The sequence below is a fragment of the Aplidium turbinatum genome, chromosome 11 (genome assembly GCF_918807975.1).
Source record: "Aplidium turbinatum chromosome 11, kaAplTurb1.1, whole genome shotgun sequence".
Taxonomy (NCBI): Eukaryota; Metazoa; Chordata; class Ascidiacea; order Aplousobranchia; family Polyclinidae; genus Aplidium; species Aplidium turbinatum.
In genome coordinates this window covers 2,098,785-2,110,853 of record NC_137482.1, presented here as the reverse complement: position 1 = coordinate 2,110,853, position 12,069 = coordinate 2,098,785, and the positions used below count along the sequence as shown (strand labels likewise).

Here is a 12,069-nt window from a genome sequence, read left to right as displayed (position 1 = left end):
ACCAGGTTTGGTAACCACAAAAATTTATTGGTAGAGCTTTTCTTAAATTTAATTTAACAACACTAATGAAAACCTAGTCTAAGCTTTATTTTTTTGTGGAGAAAGCAAAGCACATTAGTCTAACCATGTAACAGCATCAGTCGCAGCCACCTAATATCGTGCTTGAAAACAACAGTATTTGCAACAGTAGCTAGCCTGACCACGTGACCAGCAACTGCAAAATTTGCAGTTCGAAATTGTGGGATTTGAAGCAACCTGAGCCAAAATATGACGTCACAATTTCTCTTTGTTCTTCTTTTATAAGATCGCAACTGCAGGGCTTGCAGTTCAGAGCTGCCAAATACAAAACTTAAAAAATCATCATATTTTTTAAAACCCAGAAATTATGAAACTTCTAGTCGGTAGGATCTATAGAGAACACGAGAAAAAACGTGAAATTAATAAAAAAAATAAAATACTGAAATGTGCAGGGGGTGCTGCAGTTTTGCAGTTTCTATGGACGAGCCGCCACTGGTGAAGAGAAGAGTTTATTCAAGTGTTAGCTTACTTGGCGGATGTTTTTACTGATATGAAGGTAATCTACTCAAGACCCTGTCGTTACTCAAGGCCCTGCCGTTATCTCTGTGGAAAAGGAGATTGGAGACACACAGACATGTGCAGACATTTGGAAGCATTGCAAAACTCTTTCAGAGGTTACTGCTTAGCCCAGAGGATAAATACAGCATGGATACGTTACCCTTTCCTCGTTGAACTGGAATATATCAGTGATGAGGACCTTGCAAAAGATGAGTTTATTGAACTAAGGGCAATGAAATCATTAAAAATGTCCTTCAATTCGAAAAATATTGGCGATTTGTGAAGTTCGTTGATATGAAGTTCAAGCATAGCCTATATGGCTGCTTTAATCCCTTTTGTGATTACATAGCCTATTTATGTGAGTCAGGATTTTCATCATTGGTAACTATCAAAACAAAGAGTCGAAACTGGTTGGATGCATGACATGCGTGTTGCCCTATCAAAGACGAAGCCACAGTTTCATGTTTTTGTTGAAAACAAACAGCAGCATTCTTCACATTAATGAAATTAAATCGAAGATATTGAAAAACAATCTGCATTCGCTATTTTTTAAATTTAATAAAACATAAATTTTGTTACCAATTCATATTAAGTTTATTGCGCTATGTCCAATTCATGCTTATCAAAAAAGTTTCTCGGATTAGGCCACAAAAGGGGTCCACGCAAACCAAAATTGTTTTTAAGGGGTCCGCGTTAAAAAAGTTTAAGAACCCCTGGGTTAGATCTTCAGTAAAGGAACCAAAATCAGTTCAGTTTAGTTGTTTTTTTTCCGACCATCACAACAAAAACTATAGCCTACACGTCAACATAGCAAAGGTTGAGAAAAAGGTAGAAGCAACAAAACGCGAACGTTAAAACGTGATTGTAACTGAAGTAAGAGATTAAGTTGAAGGATTTGGCACACACACCTGCAATGAATTGAATTGAGTATCCTTTATAGCAAATAGCATCGTAAACTTGAACATTGCAAGCAAAAAAAAATTTTAATAATTCTTTAATTTTATTTGTGTTTTTTAGCAACAGGATGAAATATGATTTACGTCATTGTTTTAATGATGCTTGTGACGTCATGTGTGGCTCAGAATCTGATGACGTGCTCAAGAACAAGCGACACTTTTCAACTTCCATCCGCTCTTCCATCTACTCCAGCCTCCTCCCTAATTGGACGGCCGGGAAAACGAGGGGCTTTTGGGCAGAAAGGTGCAATGGGAGTACGGGGGCGAAAAGGGGATCGGGGATTGAAGGGTGAAAAAGGTCAAAAGGGAGCATCGACAAGTTTGCAGGGAGCAAATCGCTTAAGAGGTATACAAAGATAAAAACAAAATAGCAAAAAGTTAAATATCATAATATGTTTCAAGACTTCTATGATGTCATCATCAGCCATGTCATTAAGTTAAACACGTCATAACTAGGGTATTTTTGTACAAATAAGTTGTTATGCAATCTGCAGAGTTTGTGGTTTCATGATCTGTTTCAGCTTTCAATAATATGCTGCTAAGATAAAAATAAATGTATTTTCAATCACTAACTTCCTTCACTGCCAACGGTAACAACCTGAACGTTCTGCCACTCAAGTTAACTATGTTGTTCTGAGAGGCGTGTTCGATTTTCCGCGACTTTCTGTGAAATTTATAGGTAATAAACAGAGTTACCCAGTTGTGCAAGACCTGTTTACCTGATTAATCTGCATTACCAGCACACACAGAATGATCGAAGCCAAGTGTTGGTAGCTGAATATTGTTTGGTTCCAGCAACTTGTTCGCCATTGCCGACATTTTATCAATAAAAGTTCTCATGCTGCGGCATTGCCAAGAAATTTTTTTTTAAATAAACTAAATTACTATTACCAAAGTATCCTGCCGGTCTGTGTTATCCAGAAATGAAATATTCAGTTAAAAATAATGTTGTGGTTTCATTAATTGACGCTTAAAAACAGCTAAACTCTTTTAGCGGCAACCGCAGGGCTCATTTTTAGTTTTAAATCAGGTTTACAATGTCATCACATTATTGCCCGACTTAATCTCACTGCATTATGCAAGAAAAAACACAATCTGTATCGTTTTTAAAGTCTTTGGTTTGACCCGACCTGGAATCGATCTCAGATCTACCAGCACCAGAGCCGAAGGCGAAACACTTGGCCACTGAGCTGGTGGATTTTCAGTTGTGACTTGTATGTTTCGATCAACAAATTCGTTAACAAACTTATGTTGAATTGCCGCAGAACGAATAGCTACTTTGGAGCAGCAGCTGGGTCTTCTGACGCGCGGTGAGAAAGTTAAGATTTCACTGCAAAATTTAACGTTTAATAATCGTTTTTAAAAAAGTTTTCTTTTAAAATCTAATTTGGATTGTAGCATTTTATTACAAAGTATTTAGAAATCTCTATATGCATTATAATCATGGTACTACATGTTACTTAAATTAAAGCTTTGTTGCTGTACAACTGAAAAAGAAGACTATAGAAAAATGCAAAATTGGCTGATTAAGCTTTTGTTTCAGCTCAGTAGCAAAGCAACAAATAAATAACTTGCAACTTGGTTTATTTCACAACAGCCTTGACAACTACGCCAGAATCAGGATGGTTTAACGGTATGAATGGATACCAGTACAAACTAACAGAAGCTGCAGCCACATGGCAAGCAAGCCGAACAGCTTGCCAAGCACTTGGTGGAGATCTTGCTGTTCATGGAATGCAAAGTGATGTCAAAAAGTAAGTGCTTGTTGTTTCATATTTAATTCTTGTTCTGGTGCATTGCCACTTGCCAGATTCACCTAGTTTTTCTTTCGATGTGTTCTCATTTTTTTTTTCATTTTTCTTACTTTTTTCTAATACATTTTTTTTATTTTTTCCTTTCTTTTCTCACTTACCATTTTTATACCTACTCTCTTTCTCCCTCTCCCATTGTGCTTTCAACAAAGATCCGATTGAACCGTCAGTCTACAACCATGTTCCAAATTGATCAATATCTTTTGTCTTGCCAAAATTTATTAGTTTGTTTGACGCATGGTGAGAAATTTTGCAAAGTGTGAATCGTTAGGTTCTTCTTGGCCTTTTTCCAAGTATTTTACCATTTAGACCTTTAGGGTCGAATGCACCAACAGTGATTAACTTAAACAATGATTAAAGTTAATCATTGATTAACTAAATAGTGATTAAAGTTAATTCGTTGTTGGTATGCACCAACAAAATTTTGTGCATGATTAGTTGATCAATGATTTAATCAGACTGTTGATGGTTTTTGCTGAGTCATAACTCTAGCAATGAGTATTTCTTTGATTTGTTATGAGATTCAGTACAGTTCAGTGGTAGAAAAAGGTACCTACATACATTGTTTGTTCATGGCAATGGCAAAAAGCGTTACATTTGCTGATTAATTATTTGGTAGAAATGTAAGCTGGACCGGTATTCACAAATTTGCTCGAAATGATATCTGCTGTAATATGTGAGCCAGGTACTAAGCAGCCTGGTTTTAACTACTGAACTTGGTGTGCCGTAACTTTCACTACATTGCAGAAGCAGCCTGTTTAGCAGATGCAGTAAGGCTACAAGGTTGTTCATCAGAAATTTGAAAGTGAATCTTTGAGACAATTCCACTTAGAACAGTGTTTTATAACCGGGGGTAGGAGAGGTGTTATGACAGTCTAATGTCAAGAAACCATTTCTCATGCTTTTTAAGAAGTTGTGAAAGGGCATTTCAAGTGTCAACGACAGTTGTGCAAGGTCGCTTTGCAAGTTGCTTTGCTTTTCAAAGCTTTGGTGGCCCAGATTTTTGCTTGGTACCGGGCCCGAAATGTTCTCTCAATGGCCCTGATAGAAACCGTCGCATTTTGAAAGAGGTTTATCTTGTTTTTGACCATTTTGCGCTCGAAATACTCAGAATGAACTAACTTTAATGTAATTTTTTCAAAATTAAAATTCTCTGAGGGAGGCCTCCAGCCCTCCACCTGTTACTGGGGTTGCCTAAGTCAACACACTGGAGGGGGTCCACCTGCATGGATCAACTCCTTGCTGTTTAAACTCCTGGCAATGCCCTACAAGACTACGGGGTGCTAAACTGTCCAGACCAGTTTACAGTAGTGCTGAGGCTTTGTTAAAAACAACATGTTTTATTTTACGCTCATTGCGACAACATACAGTACACTGCGATTACACATGCAACACAGCAGACGACTGGAAACAGCAAAAGAACCATACAGTTATCGAGCAGATGCTCTCACCACTCAGGTGGCTAGATGTTAAGGTGGAGGTAATGGAATGCTTTTTATCAAGAAACAACTGCCAACTAGAAATTTATTTTCATAAACATTGGGCTAAGGTAAATTTTTCTGAAATGATTTGACTATATTATATTACTGTTTTGTATTTCAGTGTAGAACAAATATTTCACAATTTTTTCTTGACTGTTAAATTTAATTCATTTATAAAATGTCAAAACAACGATAGCAAAGTTTTTTTCCACACGAAGAAGATCTGTTTCTCACTTGCATTGCAACATATCGCAATATTATTGAATACAAGAAGACTGATGGTGTTACCACACACAACAAAAATGATGCCTGGCGGGAACTCACAAAAGATTTTAATGGTGCCTCAACCTTCGCAGTTAGAGAAGAGGGTACGCTTCAAAGGTTGTGGACAAACATGAAGGCCCAAGCGAAAAAAAGGGTCTCTTTGGCCCGCCAAGAAAGCTTCACCACTGGCGGTGGTCCACCCCAAAAGAGTAATGACACCGAAAAAGAAAATTTGAATTAGCTGAACAACTGATACAGGCACAAATCGAGCAATGTAAAAAATAACAAATTTGAGCTTTGCTACTCTGTTTAAGTATTTATGTGATAACTAGGGCGATTTTTTGTATCCAAAGTTACTTTTTTATAGTTGTACCAATTAACAAAAGAAATGTAAAATATAACCAAAATTTCATGGTTGTGTGGGGTCAATGTTTAAGATGTTATAAAGTTACCAAAAGTCACTTTTTGTGTTTTTAGATTACTTTTCATTTGTTAGGTCACTTTATTTTGCATACTTTTTTGCCTAATTTCCCTATTTGTATATCTTTTATTGCTACTGGAGAGATGAATTTACATTTTATGTAATGCCCAGACTTTTAATATATCTTCTACTATGGTATGGATTTTAGGCATGCACGAGCCCATGCTTGTTCGCATCACGTGTATTACCGAAAACTCGTTAATAAATTTTTGCGATCAAACAAATAGTGTTAACTATATTTAACCAATTGTTTTCCCTGCAACAGCTAAAGTGTTTGTTTTTTCCTACTGTTTTCCCTGCAACAGCTAAGTTGTATAAAGTGTTCGATTGACAGAAACTTCTTCCAAGAGTATGTAAAACATTACATTGTGTAATTTGAATGTATAATTCTGATTTGAGTACAAATTGAAACTAATTTAGATGCTTTTTTATGTGGAATTGCTGCCATTTCTTTCGCTTGTTTTCGTTGAATAAAGTTACTTTTTGGTGACTTTTTTGCAAAATTGAAGTCATTTTGGTTACAAAAAAATCGCCCTAGTGATAACATTTTGTATATGTACAATTGAATGGTTGTAACTTTTTGTTGTTCGTAATTGTTATTCATACAGAACAATTCAGAAATAAACACACCAGGTAGCTGTAGCCATGGTTTCATAACTTTATTAAAACAGACAGAAAAAACTAGTACCTCAGAATACTACCCTGCCAGCAAATCAACCACTATTTACATTGATTCAACGTCTGTACACGTTGAATCAATGTAAAAAAAATGATTTTCTGGCTGAGTATTTACTCACAGATCCCTCATCAGGTGTACAATGAAAGAAAACAGTAACCGGCTCATTTACAGCACTGGGTGAAAATCAATTGATTACGTTAAAAATATTACTTCAGTTTAAAAATATTGAGAACCCATGTCCTCCTGGTGACAAGATTGGTGTATGAGTTCCAAGACCGGATTACTTTAGAAGTATTGAGTGATAATTTGCCTTCTCATTGCATTTCCACCAACTGTGGACATGGGTTGCTGTTGGCTCCTTATGCTGGAGTTGGCATGAGATGAAGATTCTTCAAAATCCACAAATTCACCACGGTGAACAGCAAAATTATGCAAACAAGCAGTTGCGACTATAATGGGAAGGGTGTTGTCCAGTTTAGTTCAGAGAGGAATTCGCAAGCAGCGATACCTTTGCTTCCAAACTTCCCTTTGTGAGGTCTTTAGCATCAAGTTCAGCACAATCCACTACATTCACTGCATCAACCATGTTGTTATTACTATTTTGTATCTAATTGTACACACTGGTACACATGAATTCCATACATGTAATGAAAATACAAAGTGATAGGTGTGCATGGTCACTGTGATTAGGTAAACATAGATGACAAGCAAAAGGGTTAGGAATGGACAATGTAGTATGAGTATCAAGTATGTATGTTGTACAACAACTCCTACCATAAAAATAGTTCTATATGTCATGAAATGCCAAAATTGTATGTATGTTCAAACAGCTTGTCAAACAATTTTGAATAGGCCTGGGACAATGTATTCTGAGACATCCCTAGAAAGGGGTGTAAAAATAGTATCTATGTTGTACAACAACTCCTACCATAGAAATAGTTCTATATAACATATCATTGAATGCTAAAATATGCACAGTCACATGTATGTAATATATCAAATATAGTTATTACGGTAATACGGTATCATACTCTCTAAAACCTCTACAGCCTGTTTCACCCTAAAAGAAGGATCAGCAGAAAGTCCTTACTCAAAAACAGCTTGTTAAACAATTTGTTATAGGCCTGGGACAGTGCATTGCAGGTATAAAGCCACACCAAGCCATCAGTAACAGCGCATATGCTACAATCAGGGGCGCCGGTAAGCTACTGCACATATTACAATATAACAATTTCTGCTATTCACTTTTAGCCTAATTATAATCTTTCATTTTTGCCTCAAAATAATATTTACGGCACAAAATTCTGCAACACAGTAGGTACGTAACCATCATTATAACAAAACATGATGCCTTTCTTTGTATACCGGACACTTGTTCATTACTCAACAGTGAGCTGATAGATGAGCATTATTGCTATATCTTATCTTAAAACTTTCAAAAGAATTGGCCTTTCAGCAACAAAAATGCCTTTTTTCATAATCCTGCACCCCCCCAGTCGAAAATTGTCCCGGCACCCCTGGCTACAATAGCCAAATTTTGGTAATCAACCCATAACCTCAACTATTTTATATACAATTATAAATCAGTTGCTGTCCATGAAAAGTGAAGAACCTTTACAATTACATTTTGGTCATTCTAATCCTATCACACATCACACCTTCCATAGTTCAAAAGGTGCAGCCTGATGTTGCAATTACCAAGAACTAATACAATACCAGTACTACAAACCTTTGCTGGAAAGTTAATCAAGCTTTAAACCTACTCTGGAGCTGTATTAACTCTGTTACTTAACTTGCTAGTTAATCACAGTTTAATCATGGTTTAAATAGCCCTTGGTGTTGGTGCATACCAAAGTCTCACTTAATTGTAGTTTAATTTAAGATTAAGTTAAATACAGTTTAATCACTGTTGGTGCATTCGACCCTTAGATTGTTAGATTTTCTTACTCGTTTCAAATGTACCTTGGCTCTAAGTCAGGGGTCGGGAACCTATGACTCGCGAGCCATATATCGCTCTTTTGACGACGGCATCTGGCTTGCAAAAAATCTAATCTTCTAAAGTGGAAATCGAGAAAGTTTTATATTAACTTTACATTCATTACAATTTAAATACACTTAGAACGCACCAAATTAAGTGTAACTTTTCATTTTTTTGTGGGGGAGACCCCCCAAACCCCTTGCTGTTTTTCTTGTCTTGCGAAGACACGTTCCCACTTGCACAACTCACCAGTGCCACCACAAGTTAGTTTTATTGAGTGATAAAGCATTGTAACCTATAGTTACCTATTGCTCTCACGGAAATGTATTTTCAAAAATGTAGCTTTAATGACTCACTTACCTAAAAAGGTTCCAGACCACTGCTCTAAGTAATCTTTATATTTCTCCTTGGCAACTGGTTTGAGATAACCACCTACATAAGCACAGAAGGCTATGAAACCGAACACCTTTTTTCTAAATGTTGCTTCCAATTAACTTCTGCTTTACTAATATTTTTATTTGGGCTTTATTTTCTGATTGTCTTCCCACTAATCTTACTTTTAAAGACCTGAGTTGAACAACTACTTAAGTCCTAATACGACATTTGAGATAAAGCAATTGAAGTTTTTTCAATGTTGCTAATATTTTATTTCTATGCTAATACCAGCTTGTGTTACAGCGAAGTTACGCCGTTTTTTAAATCAATTTTTTGCTGTGACATAGGCTACATTGATCATCATACAACATATCTTTGGTGGTGATTAAATTTCCAAAAAATGTGGCTTAAGTAGTTCTACAAGTCAGGTCTTCACTTGATTTATTAAGTTTAATTTTGACATTACAAGGTTCACATAGGGTATGGCTTATATTGTTAGATGGAAATTAGTAATTATTCTAGTTTTTGTTAATTTACCCAGCTATTGATTTTCTGGACAATCCTCAAAGCATAAACTTTGCAAACACCCGAAGCAAAATATCTGAAACAAACTCATTCAAAATAAAAATGGGTAGTTTTGAACAAGTTGCAAATTACAACATTGTAGCCTATAAGTTTGGTTTGCCTCTACTTTCTTGGCCGAAAGTGTCGGTCGCACTCATTCTATTTGAAATATCGGGCTTCACAGGGGCCAGCGATTGTGACATGAAAGAACGAATTACTGGTTATATTGCATTGTGCTTCCTATAACTTTGACACTTGCAGTTATTTTATACATCAATTTTTATTGCTTCTATTTAACCTGTTAAGCGTGTAGGAACAATTTGTTGTTCTTCCAGTCGTTTTTGCTGTGCGTAAGACAACTACAGTCGCTTTAGTAATCGTGACTATTCATGGCGCTTTTAATGTCGCTACCCACTCTTCGCTTTGCTATTATGACGTGCGGAGAAACATAGGCCTACTGTAGAATGCATTGTTTTCATTACAATGACGATTGGTGCAAGTAGAATGTTGGTCATAGCTCAAAGCTGCAGGTTTTCGTCTGACTCTCTTCAGGATCTATCGTCAGAACTGAATAAGCCTAAATGTGGTCAAGTATTTATAGTAAAACGGTTGCAGATGTATTTTTTTCTTCATAATAAACAACTAGTAGTTGTATATCACGTAGGAATAATTTGACAATTGTGAAAGGTATATTCACTCGAGAGTAATGCGATTACGCCAGAAAACAATTATCCAGCCGGATACGTCTCCGCAATAGTCAAGACAAGAAGATAAAACAACAAGACTCAGAAGGAAATTGATCTAAAGCATATTGTGCTGCAGCATAGGGGTTTCTCAACATACTGGCGTCAGCTGCGTAGCCGAGTGGTGAGAACCCTGGAACGGCAATCGAAAGGGCGCCGGTTCGACACCGCTCAAGAGCATGCGGCTGTGTCTTCGGCAGGACAAGGCATGCCTGATGGTGAACACGAAGATATTTGGCTTCCTTGCCTTCCCGTCCACTTAATCTAAATCTTCAACCACCAGGTGTAAGCCTGGATACGACAAACAAACAAAACAAACTGGCAAACAAAGTGACCAAATTAAATACGCTCAGTAAGGCGAGTCGCGAAAAATTATTTACTCACTAAACGGCCTAAAGGGTTTGTAAAGTTTGCAACTATTCTTAAACGACTGTCAATTGCAAGGTCAAAATGCATGTTAGTGAAAACAGCTGTTTATAAAAAAAATATTGTGTTGTATAACGAATAAGAATACTGTATGTAGCCTACTGTAACTAAAAACAAAGGGCCAGTTTAAATTTGTATTCATTGAAGTGTGTTGCTTTGTTTCGCTGGTCTACATTTTCTGAAAATGATCTTTCACAATGTTGTTTGTCTACTTTTGCAACATATTGCCCCTGATGGTGTCTTAATCAATGTCTGTTTGATGCTGATGCTGCTTTTTAAGGTACATATACAACGGGATATCAGGCTCTGGTGTCTTGTGGATAGGATTGCGTGATCTTCAAAAAGAAGGATCGTTTAGATGGTTGGGTGGAGCTCTTTCAACTCCAGACAATACTGCATGGTACATGGGAGAACCAAACGGGGGCAAACGTGAAAACTGTGTCGTGATATACCCTCCGAACCTCTCGTATGGTTTCAATGATGGAAGCTGTTCTAGCGCGATGAAAGGAATATGTGAAAAACTTCTCATTGTTTAAAGTTGCGAGTTCAAACAAACGAAAATAGTGGATTATTTATATTTTAAGACTACAAAAGCTTTGTTTTAATCAATGTATAAACGTATACACGAAGCCAATTTGTACCAATTACTGTATATTCGACAATTTATTCTGCAGTTGTCTATCAGTACCTGTTGCATTAGCTGTAGTTGAGCAACTAACTTTTGTTGACATCTTTTTTTCTGCAAGCTGGACATAATAAATCAATCATTGTAAATTGATGTAAAGGTTTTTGTGTTCATTTGGAGCAGTCCGCTTATCAATAAAACAACAGATTGAAGATTATAACACAATAATAGAATGGCTCAAACAGTATCATGCGCTTTCTTATTGGATGGAAATTTCAAATTTTTTGCCCGAGCTTTGCTGTACAACTGTTTTAGTTGGTCTAGAACTCTATAATATACAGTTTTATCCTAAAATTAGGGCTAATAAAGCTTTGATAGAGAGTTTGCTTTGTTGAACCATAAAAAAATAAAACAGAGTAACCTTAGCGGGTTTAACATACTTTTTACACACAAAAAATATAACATAATTAAAATAAACTCAAACGTTTTCTACACGTAAGTGTGTCCTCATCAGGAATTAAATCTGAAATATACATAAAATGAAAAATCGTAAGATAAGTTTGACTTTGCACTAAAACTGTAACAACACTCTGGACTGAAAAGCACAAACTGAACAAGTGATGCAAGAATGATTACGAGTAATTATGGTGGGAAACAGATCACATGAGGTGTAAACTACAGGCATTGGACAAACAATTAGAACACACACAAAAGGAACGATGAGCCACAGGCGAATAACTGCCGGTTGAGAGATGGATTATTACGTTTGATTCTTAAGGCTTCCATGATCTTAGTCTGAAAATCAGATTATGGCTGAAAATCAGATTTAGTCAATTAGGGCTAAGGTTGAAACAAAGATTAATTTCCTCCTACCTACAATAGGGTGCTGCCCACGCGCCGAACTTCTCAAAAAACAGGTTGAATTTTTTTTGTGTTTAATGAATATTGATCATAAATCCAAAGTTTGAAAAATATTCATTAACATTTCTTCCACCCACAGGGCCAGTTTTGTGACACATTTTGTGAAAATTCAAATATTTTGCCGACACTGGGCGCAGTGATAAACTGTGCTGTGACTTGTGATAAACTGTGCTGGGAACTGTTAAAAAC

The 12,069-nt window shown here is 36.4% G+C and overlaps 1 protein-coding gene across 1 annotated transcript; it reads left to right on the top strand.

Annotated features, from left to right (window-relative positions):
* Positions 1-1,597: 1,597 nt before the first annotated feature.
* On the top strand, positions 1,598-11,167 carry LOC145779974 (C-type lectin lectoxin-Enh6-like). Its single transcript, XM_082591667.1, has 4 exons — positions 1,598-1,878; positions 2,798-2,842; positions 3,130-3,286; positions 10,615-11,167. The coding sequence occupies exons 1-4, from the start codon at positions 1,608-1,610 to the stop codon at positions 10,868-10,870; spliced, it is 729 nt and encodes a 242-aa protein (XP_082447793.1). The 5' UTR covers positions 1,598-1,607; the 3' UTR covers positions 10,871-11,167.
* Positions 11,168-12,069: the final 902 nt, after the last annotated feature.